Consider the following 12,138-nt stretch of genomic DNA (forward strand, 5'->3'; position numbering starts at 1 on the left):
ATAACTTTCTTAGTTTTTCACTTTAAAAATAGTTATAAATGAATTTAGTACTTTCAGTTTTACCTAAAGCATTACTATGTTTTATGCATAGTTATTAGTTTAAGCATAATTATTTATGCTTATATGCTTTATAAGTTGAATAATTATATAAATGTAAAATTTTATTTATTAAAAAAGAAATCAATGCATTTAAAATTACTTAAAAAAGTTTTTGTAAATGATAATTAAAATCGAACAATGTAATCGTAACATATTGAATATTACTTTTTTTTTAATAAATATAAAAAAAACAATTTACACCTTATCTTGAAGTGGTATATCACTTTTCTGGCCTTTTTTTACGAAATAAGCTTCCTACAACTTTAATAGTTTAATTTTTTATCACAAACAGTCGTTATACGTTTGTATCGATCAGGAAATTAATGTTAGATTACTTGATTGAAACTTAATTGAACATTTACTATCAAAAAAATATAAAAACATTTTTTAGTTTTCTCCTGATGATGGTATAACGACGAAAACGCTCGATTTTTTTCCTTTTTTGTATGAGTTGTGTGTACGTTTTATTTTTTTTATTTATTTCAGTATATTTAACGAAACTAAATTTTAGTTGTTTACTAAGAAGAATATTATTATTATGTAATCAGTCTAAAAAGTTTTTAAATAGAATAAATTCGTTTTTATTTTGTTCTAAACTATTTTATAAGCTACGAAAAGCCTTTAAAACCCGCTACCAAATGACTTCTTAATTATTACTGGTATAAACGGTTTTCGGTTTGCGTTTGTGCGTAATCTTTTGGGTGCATTAAAAGTGTGTTTATTAGTTCTAAGCTTTTTATTGCCTCATAGTGATTTTACTTTTAACACATATATTTTGCTAAAAATATTGAAAATGTAATATTCTACATTAATATTCGTAATAATTCTGAAATTTTAACTAGAGATCATTATAAATTATACTTTAAATAAGGAGTTAGTTAACATGTATGAATTCTGGACCGAAAATTATAAACTGTGTTGTTGCTCTCGATGCTATCGCATTAGTTCGGGCTATACAGGTGGCGCTAATGTCGGCTCGTAGATTACGAAATGTAATGCTCTTGTATACGTATTATAGATGTTACAATTGACTTAATGGCCCATTCAAGAGCAATTTTATAAGTCCTTCAATGAAAACAGATGCTATTTATGAGTGCCATTTGGGAGACACCTCCACTCTTCGTAGATATTAAGATGAATTACACTCTATTTTCCAACTCTGAAAATATTAAAGCACGCGTCGTTTTGCCTAATATTATAAAGAAAAGGGGAATCCTTCATGGTTAGTCTTATATTACTTTTTGTTCTCATTTCTCATCTGTTATCTCTTTTATTTTAACTTCAGTTTTATTAGAATGTCTCATCCCAATATATATATATATATATATATATATATATTTCTTCATATTTATATAGGCTTATAAATCCTGTTTATGTAGATCTATTTTCATATAATATTATTGGAGGTAATCATATTTATACAGATTTTTATTAGCAATTTGTTTTTGCATCAGTTATACAAACATATTAGTCCAAAGGCTAGTTTCCCACTTTAATGGTACGATTAGCACTTTTTAATACGAATATTAAAATTAATTTTATCTAAAATTTTACATAAAGAATTTTCAGTTATCAATATTTAATGACAGTTTCAGATAACAGTCTGTAATTTAGGTTAAAGTTGATTAGACGGAAAAAACCGTGCATAAAATTGAATGTCATCTTTTAAGTTCTCAATACGGTATTTTTATATAAAAATTACGAGTTTGTCTAGATTAAATAAGTACATGTTAATAAGGTACGCCTTTTTTATGTTATACAAAGAAACCCTACTAACCGACATTGGTTTTTCCTTGTTCTTCTTATTCCGTAATTTTTTTTATACGTTTGTTCATTCAAGTAATGTTCCTCAAGGATCAAAAATGGATGGTTAATGATAATGCGAATGGAAGCGTACTATCGTTAGTTAATTAGTGAGAGAATAAACATGCTCAGAATGGATGTTTTTCTCGATAGCGTGTAATGGGGGGGGGGGGGGGGAGTTGTATCAACATAGCCATATTTGTATGATCGTAATAGAAGCTGTATGTGAAATAAATACGCCAAGGGAAATGTTATTATATTTTCTTTTTTTTTTTTGAGTGGATTTTCATAAAACTTCATATCAATTAATAGTGAATGTGTATATATATATTACATTAAAACAATCCTCTCGTACCATTTGTTTATTTATGCCTCAGCACAAAGCAATAAATTGAATAATGTGATGTAAAACGTATAAAAATAAAATAACGGATTATTTTAAATCCGTTTGTAAAGAAATTCCAGACTAAAGAAATAGTAATAAACTATATAAAATCGTTTAACAATTATAATCACAAATTAAGCGTAATTATTACAAATAAAATGGTTTACCTGAAAAGTACAACTTAATGGAATGTTATTTCTCATAAGATTTATTTTATAAAAAGAATAGTCTAGAATACTAATGCATAACATACAAGTGAGTCATCAAAGGTTGTAAAACGCGAGCTGTAATTTATGATTTACTTTGATTATAAATCCCTTGTTTTTAAAAACTAAATGGAACAAAGTGTCCGAAAAAAATTATATTAAATTGTTATTTTTGACGATTTTTATTCCTACAGTTATATTAGATCTATAAAATTAAAAAATAAAAAAAAAAACTTTTTATGATGTGTCAGTAATTTTATTCTGCAGGCTTGTTCTATGGGCCTATATATCTCTTCAGCTTATATCGTTTATTTAGCTGAGAAGATTAGGGCCGTACAATTTGTAATAAGGATTTATAATATATATATATATATTTTATTTATATACGCGCGTCCACAAAACGAACGCACAAACGCACTTACACACTGTACGACTAACAATACTTTCTCTACTGTATTCTTACGACGATAAAACACCCTCATTCATTTACAAAATAAATACAGGCGCACATATACGTATATATACATATAGTCTTAGAAGAGAGCAGTGTCATAAATAGGAAGGTTTTAAAAGATTGTTGTCAGAAACTTGAGCCTTTTTTCATAAATAATCTTCACAGTGGATTAAAGATATAAAAAAATTACAAACACTTTAAGAGCATTAGCGAACAAAAAAATTGGCTTCTCTTTGCAATTTTTTATACTTATACTAGAATAACCATTTTCATGTCAAATAAAATTATTTTTATTGATGAATATATATTCTTTTTTTTTTTTTTTTACTTTGTTTAGTTATTAACTGCAGATGATTTTTTCAGCAAATATAAAGTAAAAAGTAAGATTGTAATATAAAGGTATAATTGTAACAACATTATTGTTGTTAATTAACATCTATGGAACTTTTATTAACTTTGTAAACCTTCAAACGAAGGTTTACGGATGTGAAGAAAATTTTAAATATTCATTAACTATTGTTCGATATAATTAGTCCTTTCTTTACCACAAATTACAGTATCATAAAACAATTCCTGTTCAAAAGTCCTTACGTACTTATTAAATGTTTTGAAATCATTTTTGTGTTGAAATAGTCATAATTATTTTGGGATATTTTCAGTTGCCAGTAACGTATGTCACCATTATAGTTTTTATGGAAATTCTGATTATTTCCTGTAATTCCAACTGTATTCGATCTGTATTTGTGATAATTGCGTGATTATTGTGGGATGCTAGATTTCCTTGGATCTTGGAAGGAAAATTACCCTAATCGGTGATAAGTTTAAAAGCAGAGCCCTGCTTCTTCGCTCCTTATGGATCTGTAGAGTTGTTTTTCAGATTAGTCATGTTAAATGAATTGCCTTCATAAAGGCTTTGAGAATCACGGCAAAGAATCTACACTTCCAAAATACGATTCTACAAAGTAGTCAATAGTTATATTAGCACGAACGGCGACAAGAACAGCAAAGGACGGGTAGAATTAAATATATTTTACCGTTACCATTTATTTGTCCAAGATAAAGAAAAATGAGATAAAGCTGTGGATGCGTTCGCACGTGTTTTTCTCACGCTCCGTATTTTGAAGTTTTTATTAGGGTTTTGTGTTGTTATTTAGTTATTTACGTAAGGGCTGCACGCAGGACCCTAAATGCTTAACCTGCAAGTCACATGGTCATGCGCTCGGGGATCGGGGATGTAAAATGGCTCCATCGGCATCTGGAACTGCTTCTTCATAGGAACATCATGGTATCTCGAAGGGACAGCCCCATCCAGGAGGGGATGACTGGCCTCGATCTCCCGCTTACGATGATCGGGTGGGGACTCCCTTGCTGTACCGTTGGGGGGAAATTAAGACATAGTTCGGTGGGGGATCCCCATTAGAGGCATGGCGCCTGAAAGACCGAGTCCCGGCTATATGGCGGCACCTTTGTTCTCGATGAGGTAGTTAGAGGCAATGGCACCCCCTCGGAGCTGCGGGTCCAGCTCCGGGGGCGGAGAAACAATGGATGTACAAAGTATTACAACCAACATTACTTATCCTTAGATGTCATAGCAATCAAAATCAAAGCAAAAATAGGACTTTGATATAATAATGAAGGCATTTTCCATAGCTTAATTGTGAAAATTAATCAAAAATTATAGTAACATTGCTCCATTATAATTTTTTCAGTAGGGTTAGGCTGTTACAGTAGAACATAAACTACAACTACACTAAACATTACAAAAACTTCATTAAATATTTTACAAAAAATGTTTTTAACAACGTGGCTTTAACTAACTTCATTGCTACTCTAGATAAAGGATCAAATTTTTTTTTATTAACGTTTTATATCACTGAAAAGTGTCTTTTTAGTTTGGCAAAGTATAAAAAAATAAATTTCCATACGTTAGTGTCTGTAGAAAAATTTAAAAAAGTGATAAACAAATTTTACATCATATGATGCTTAAGAAGATCAAATATTCATGAAAAGGTAGTTTTCACAAAAAGAAAACAATATTGGAAGTGAAATTAAACTTTTAAAAACTGTTGATCTGTTATGCAGGTAGAGGATTTAACAAATTTGTTTAAATATGGTTTGATGATGTTTTACTTCCTTGTACGAAGTAACGGAAGTATTGTGATCGCGAAAAATTTCGGTTTTCAGATTTCAACGGAAATATCCATTTTGACCATCCTTGAATTCTTTTTGACTAGTTTTCGGCGTGACATCTGTACGTACGTATGTGCGTAAGTACCTATGTATCTCGCATAACTCAAAAACGATTAGCCGTAGGATGTTGAAATTTTGGATTTAGGACTGTTGTAACATCTAGTTGTGAACCTCCCTTTTTTATTGCATTCGACTGAACCAAAAGCGTTCAAAAAGCCAAAAATTCAAACATTTGGATTTTGGACCTTTTCTTACTGCAGTAATATGCCCGCATTGACAGCTTTTCGCTGATATACATAAGTGATACTTATTTTCATTGATTCCAGAGTTATAATCAAACAAAAATTTAATTAATGAAAATATTTGGATCTTACAAGGCACATCGGTTCGAATCCGACTTCATTCCTTCTTTTTTTAACTTTTTTTTATTTAAATATATTGATTTGTTAATAATTATTAACCTCTGATTGGGAAAAAGTTTTATGATAAATAATAATTCAATATCAACAATAAAAGCGAGACCTGCATCAAACCAGTCAAATGACTGAAGACCAAACAAAAAAAAAAAAAAAAATGAAAAAAATCAGAAGTTATTAGTGAAATAAAATTTTATTTACTTTTAAAAATATGTGTATGTAATTAATAGGCATACAAGGAAGTCATGTGGTTTCCAAATCAGAATTTTTTCTGGGAAATATGAACAAAGTTGTCACCTTCGTACGAATGAAAGCATGTATTTACACCCGTGTGTAAGTTCTACGCCTCAATGTATGACGAAATAATAAATTTAGCTGTAGCAGTTAAAAAATAAGAAAACTTTGGTGATTACTTTTTATTTAGAGAAACAGCAATAATAAAAAAAACTAAAAAAATTTACCAACTGAACTACATTTTGATGGATTCTATGCAAATTATGCCGTATTTATAGACTAATATATTTTTATTACAAAGTGATTGTACAAAAGGTATAGTTTTTTATGAGTGTTTTAAAATTTCTAATTTATTAAGGTGTTTTATGAGAGGTTTTAGGTAATTAAAATAGTTGTTAATTGTTTTAATTTTTTTTTTTTCTGTTTTAGGCAGCGGCATACGGTACATTAACCAAACCAGTAGCAACCAATGTAGCCATAGCCACAACGGTTGCCCCTTCACCAACACCAGTTACAACCGCCTCAACAGTATCAGTTACCACCCCAACTCCAAAACCCGTTGAATGCAATCTTTGTCACCGCAAATTTAAGAACATACCTGCTCTCAATGGCCATATGCGATTACACGGTGGTTATTTTAAAAAGGTATTAATTACATCTTCATATATTATAATTCAGTGTTGTTTTATATATATATATTTTATTCTTTATTCTTGCGTAAGATAAGTAATTAATTAAGCAGTAACTAGGAGTAGTGAGATGAACAGACTTTATATTAATACTGTATTTAATGTATATAAATACTGTATTTAATGTGTTTTTTTATTCTGTTATATTCCATGTAAAACTTGGAAAACGTTCATGCTTGAAGATTGTAGAAATAGTTATCTAAATACTTTTTCCATTCTTTAATCTGTAAATTAATTTAGTAATACGAGTATATTTTTAAAAAAATAAATACAGTAATGTAACGCAATGCACAGAAAGTAGATGCACGGCCAAAGCTACCATTGGTGGAAGAGTGGGATGATTATTTTTTTAAAGTTAATGTTTACCGAATACAAGTGCAGTAGAAATGCATAAATTGTCTAATCTTTTGCAGTATATCTTTTATGGCATATTCTAATTAGACCTATTTTATTTTGTAAACTACTTTAGATTTACTAATTGTGAACGAGACGTTTACTTTTTTTTTAGTTAAATTTTCATTTTTATTGTTCTTCATTTAAATATTATTTTCAAATTTTAATCTTAATCGTTTTTTTAATAAACAATTTTTTTATGAATTACAAATGCTAGAATTTGTAATTCTAGCATTACAAATTTTGAATTCCCTCAAAATTATTTGACTTTTGAGGGCAGTGGTGGCTCGCAGCTAAAATTAGTGGGGGTGCTGTTCCAGAAAAAAATTTTCTTAGCCTTTTAAGGTCATGATTAGTTTTCTGTAAAATAAAAGAACCGAAAAAGTGCCAGGGTCGGCACTGCGGGAGTGACAGTGTGCTCTCTCTTCCACGCGGCCTTGCGTGCTGCTTTCTATGTGCGCATACGCATAACAGCCAAACACCACGCCGCTGTAACTGTGAAGCGCACACTTCCATACAAAGATTTTTGTATCTTTTTCATAAACTGGGGGATGACTTCTGACATTAAGCTTAAGGATTATATATTGTGCAAGTATAAACAAAGAATTAAAGAAAAAAGGACTCATTATATTAAATGTTATCAATAAAATAAAGTGGAAATAGAGGAGGTGCTGCAGTTCCACAGTGCCTATACGTGAGCCGCCACTGTTTGAGAGTAAACTTTTGTTGAAAATTTTTAAAAGTTTACTGTACGATAATTTTTATTTCGTTTAAATTTTTCTTTTTTTGACAAAAGGTATTTGTTTATTAAGAAACTTAAAACAAAACATTCAGTCAAAAAGAGAGCATCCCTACAAAATTTTGAAAAAATATTTTAACAATCTGTTTCCGCTCCTTGTTAAAATGCATTCTGGGCGTGTAAATTTCTTAGTATACAAACTCAAAACAACTGTTTTATCTAGGACTGGAATACTTGTATAGTATTTTATTTGTAATATTTCCCACAAATTTTGATGCAAACTTTACAGATTTTAAACTCGTCTTTTATTATAATTATTGAAAAGTAAAAGTTCAGTAAGAAAATATCGAAAAAAGTTTCAAGATTATACTATTCAATAACCCCAATTAGATTTTACCGGTCATTTCATTCCCAGCTTTGAAATTCCAAAGAAAGAGCTGTAAAGTGAAATTTAACCATTCTACCCTTAACAGCAAACTAAAAAATTATAAAAAGTAATTGCACCATTAGTTTTGAAACTGGATTCTGAATAATTTATTAGAATATAACAATAATTTTAATAACAATTAATCTACAAAGATACTCTCACTCAATACTGCCAAATTATTAATAATTTTTGATATCGTAAAAGAGACTTATTTGTGAATAAGCTGGTACTATTAATAAATTAAACATTTATTTAATAATCGAATAAATATTTATATTAAAACTCAATGCTTCTTTAATAATAACACAGTGATTTAATGATTACATTCAGTGGTTTTTATCATTTATTTAAATGTTAAATTTCCGCTTCTCGTTATTAATTTCTTCGTATCACGTTGCACAATTTCATGAATATCATAGAATTAAAATAATAATACTTATTTTAATATTACAATTATATTTTATTAGTTGGTATACGTGTTATTATGTCAACATTTAACATTTTTAAATCTTGCCGTTAGATTCTTGTTATAAATTTCTGCTAATTTTGAAGAAGTAAATTTGTAAATTAATGAATAAATAAATCTTGTAAACCTCTAATTATAATAATAAAAAACCATATTTTTAACACATTATTTGGAAAAATTTACTACGTATAATTATAATTTATTTATTTTTTTTTTACTTTATTTTATTGTAAATTTTAATTATTTTTTTAAAAATAAAATTAATGGAGAATAAATTGTTGATAAAGATTGAAAATTAAATGTAAATAATTTAGAGCTTCGTTGTAATCTGTTCAACGTTTCAAAAAATATTATCATATAAATACATATCAACATTTATTCTTTTTTTTTAATTGGAAAGCAGGCAGTTTTAATTTATGCTGACTCTTTACTGATTGATGGTTTATAGCTGTATAACATTTTAAAAAAGTACCTAACTTTTTAAAAGATTCCTTTTAAATAAATATTTCTAGCCTTTAAAATTCTAAAAAAATTCAACAGAAACGTTGAGAATGTCATTGGATTTTTATTGGTTAAAAGTCATTTTATTAGATAAAGATTTGTGGTTGCACACACACACACACACAAACTTCTATTAATATATAGTAGCATTTATTCATACATGAGTAGTGTAGATTAAATATATACATATATATATATATATATATATATATATATATATATATATATATATATATATATATAAACTGTTGCTTTCATTAATTTGTAATGCCCTTCAATTTGTCGTAAAAGGTACAAATATATAATATCACGATTGGTAACAAGAGAAATAGAGAAGGAATGAGTACGTAACTATAAAAAGAGATGGATGGATGTTAAAATGTGTAATAGCTGTTAACGGAATGGAAGGTTGACAAAGAGAGAGTTAGTGATAGGGGGAATCGAATGAGGGTGATAGTGATCAGTACCGTTGAAAATTTGTTTGCTCTTTGATGTTGCAATGTAGCCCACCATCATCAATAGATCATCATCATCACCGTTATCATCATGGCGATGATGATAGTCATATTGATTGTGTGGTGATACTACATGGAAACCACACACGCACGCATACCGCCAGAGTTCTCTTTTCATCGTCACGTTATTCTATAGTTGTTTTTGTTGTAATACTCCCACTAAAAATATACAATTTATATGTATTGCTAAAATACACAAATAAACCCGCCTTGTTTTTTCATAGACTTTTTTTAATGTTATTATTTTGTTCGTTACTTTAGGGTAAAAATCGACAAAATTATTTTCAATTGTTTACCGTAAATGTTTAATATCAAAATTTAATTTTTATTTGTTCAATATTACCTTTTATTAATTAAAAAATTATTTTTTTTTTATATTCTCCGTGAATGTTTAGCTTATGGGAATTTTTCTATAAATATGCATTTTTGAGTGTATTTTTTATATTGCGTGTGTTTGCATTTTAACTGTTATAGAGTGAACAAAAAGAGTTGACAATTAATGTTATTTTTTATTTAATCTAACCACTATTTCCGTTCATTTTTGTCGCTTATTTTATGAACAGTTGATTTTTATGAAATTACTTATTAAGTAAACAACTATTTGGTACAAGGAAGTATTGTAATCGTGAAAAATTTCTGTTTTCAGATTTCAACAAAAATATCCTTTTTGATCATCCCTGAATCCATTTTAACTGAATCCATGGATTTTTGGTCGACCGGACCAAAAGTGCCAAAAAACCCAAAATCCAAAACATTTGGATTTTGGACTTTTTCTTAATTGCAGTAATAAGTCCTCATTGAGACATTTTCAACGATATATCGTAAATGGTACTTATTTTCATTGGTTCCAGAGTTATAGCCCAATAAAAGTTTAATTAATGAAATTTATGAATCTTACATGAGGCTCGAATCCGACTCCATTTCCGTTTGTTTTTTTTACTTTTTTTTAAATTTAAATATATTGATGTATTAACAACTATTAACCTCTGATTGAAAAAAAAATTACAATAAATAATAATTCAGTAATTAAAAACAAATATGTAATAAAAAATATATGTAATTTAATACGCGTACAAGGAAATCATGTGGTGTCCACATCAGATCTTTTTATTTTCGTAATAATACATACATTTTGTCTTCCTTTCCTAGTTCTTTTTACTCATATACAATTTTGCTACTGAAATAATTAAATTAATCAAAGCGTTCTGGCTAATTATAAATTCTTAAACAAATTAGGCCTATTATACTTATAGCTTCTTTTTCATTATTTCCCTCAAATTAACAAGCGGTATATCTCAGTGAAGTTATTACCTGATTAAAAAATATTATTCAGTCACGTTTAAAACTTAATAAATTGTAAGATTCTCTCGACAGTGTTAAATTTTATCGCTAGTTTCGCTCGTTTAGACAAATAAGAGTAATCAATCAATGTTAATCAAGTAGAAGTTTATTCTCTGTTTGTTACGTATAAAGAGCTATTGACAAGTTTCAATTATTAAAATTTAGTTATATATCACAGCTAAGAAAATTATTTGTTTCATTTACTAGAGCGAGAGAAGTTAGCAGCGGTCTAGGGAAAATTGATATTAAACATAAGACAAAACATCTGTGAAAATCTCCGTTAAATCTTCATCCTCTTAGATAGGTATTCATACTCAACAAAAACTGTATTTATCAAGTTGTAGATGAATAACAAAAATTACTCACCAGAGGTAATTTTCGTTTTCATTATGCTTAATAGAACATTAAAAAAAAAAAAATTTCATGTGAAATTTTCCCCGTTTAAAATCTCTTCTTCTTACACACAAGGTTTAGGTTTACGCCTGTTCCGAATTCACAATGAGCTGTTGCCATCTTTTACGTATTTTTTCCAATGTCTCTCCTTCTACATGGCATTTTGTACTTGTACGGGAACCCAATTATCAGAATTTCTCTCAAGATGTCGCTTCCATCGATTGCGGTAATCTATCACTCTTTCATTCAAGGTATAAATATCCAATTTAGTTCTTATTTCTTCATTCCGTACCCAATATAACCGTGTGAGCCTTTAAAGGCCTCCTTAAAGATATCATCTCTACTGCCTGTCTCATACTTTCATGTCTTTTTGTGATTACCCATGACTACCTTTCATAAAGAAGAACTGGGGTGGCCCTAATCTTATAGAATTTCAATTGGTTCTCCTAGCTGTGTTATTGAACGTCCTGCTTTTATGGTCCCACGAACAGCTTGGATTTATTTATTTTACACTCTACGTGAAATTCCTTATCAAAGTTTATATCACATCCCATATAATTGCAACAAATAGAAATTATAAGATCATTAGGCTTGCATAATTCATTCACCTTATAAAATTGATCTCTGCAGGTCATCTTCGGCTTCTGGTATTATCAATATATCACCTGCAAACAGTAACCATTCAGGCAATTGTCCTTACCTAATACTATATCAGAACTAACAACACATTTCCATTTCTTGCAAATGTAGTCAATCTACATTTATATATATATATATATATATATATAAATCGCTCTCGATTAACACTAAAATTAGACATTACAAAACTGTGGTTAAACCAGTAATTACTTACGCGAGTGAGACTTTATTTAGATTAAATCAGAAAA

General features: G+C 28.7%; 1 protein-coding gene across 3 annotated transcripts in view; it reads left to right on the top strand.

The window, feature by feature from the left end:
- The window catches only part of LOC142325068 (uncharacterized), a 968,357-nt gene that overhangs the window by 887,389 nt on the left and 68,830 nt on the right, over positions 1-12,138 (top strand). For all 3 annotated transcript variants that reach the window (XM_075366386.1, XM_075366387.1, XM_075366389.1), the window contains exon 9: positions 6,217-6,432. In XM_075366386.1, the coding sequence (XP_075222501.1) occupies positions 6,217-6,432 (216 nt within the window). The remainder of the gene's footprint in view (positions 1-6,216; positions 6,433-12,138) is intronic.

Source organism: Lycorma delicatula, chromosome 5 (genome assembly GCF_047948215.1).
Source record: "Lycorma delicatula isolate Av1 chromosome 5, ASM4794821v1, whole genome shotgun sequence".
Classification (NCBI taxonomy): Eukaryota; Metazoa; Arthropoda; class Insecta; order Hemiptera; family Fulgoridae; genus Lycorma; species Lycorma delicatula.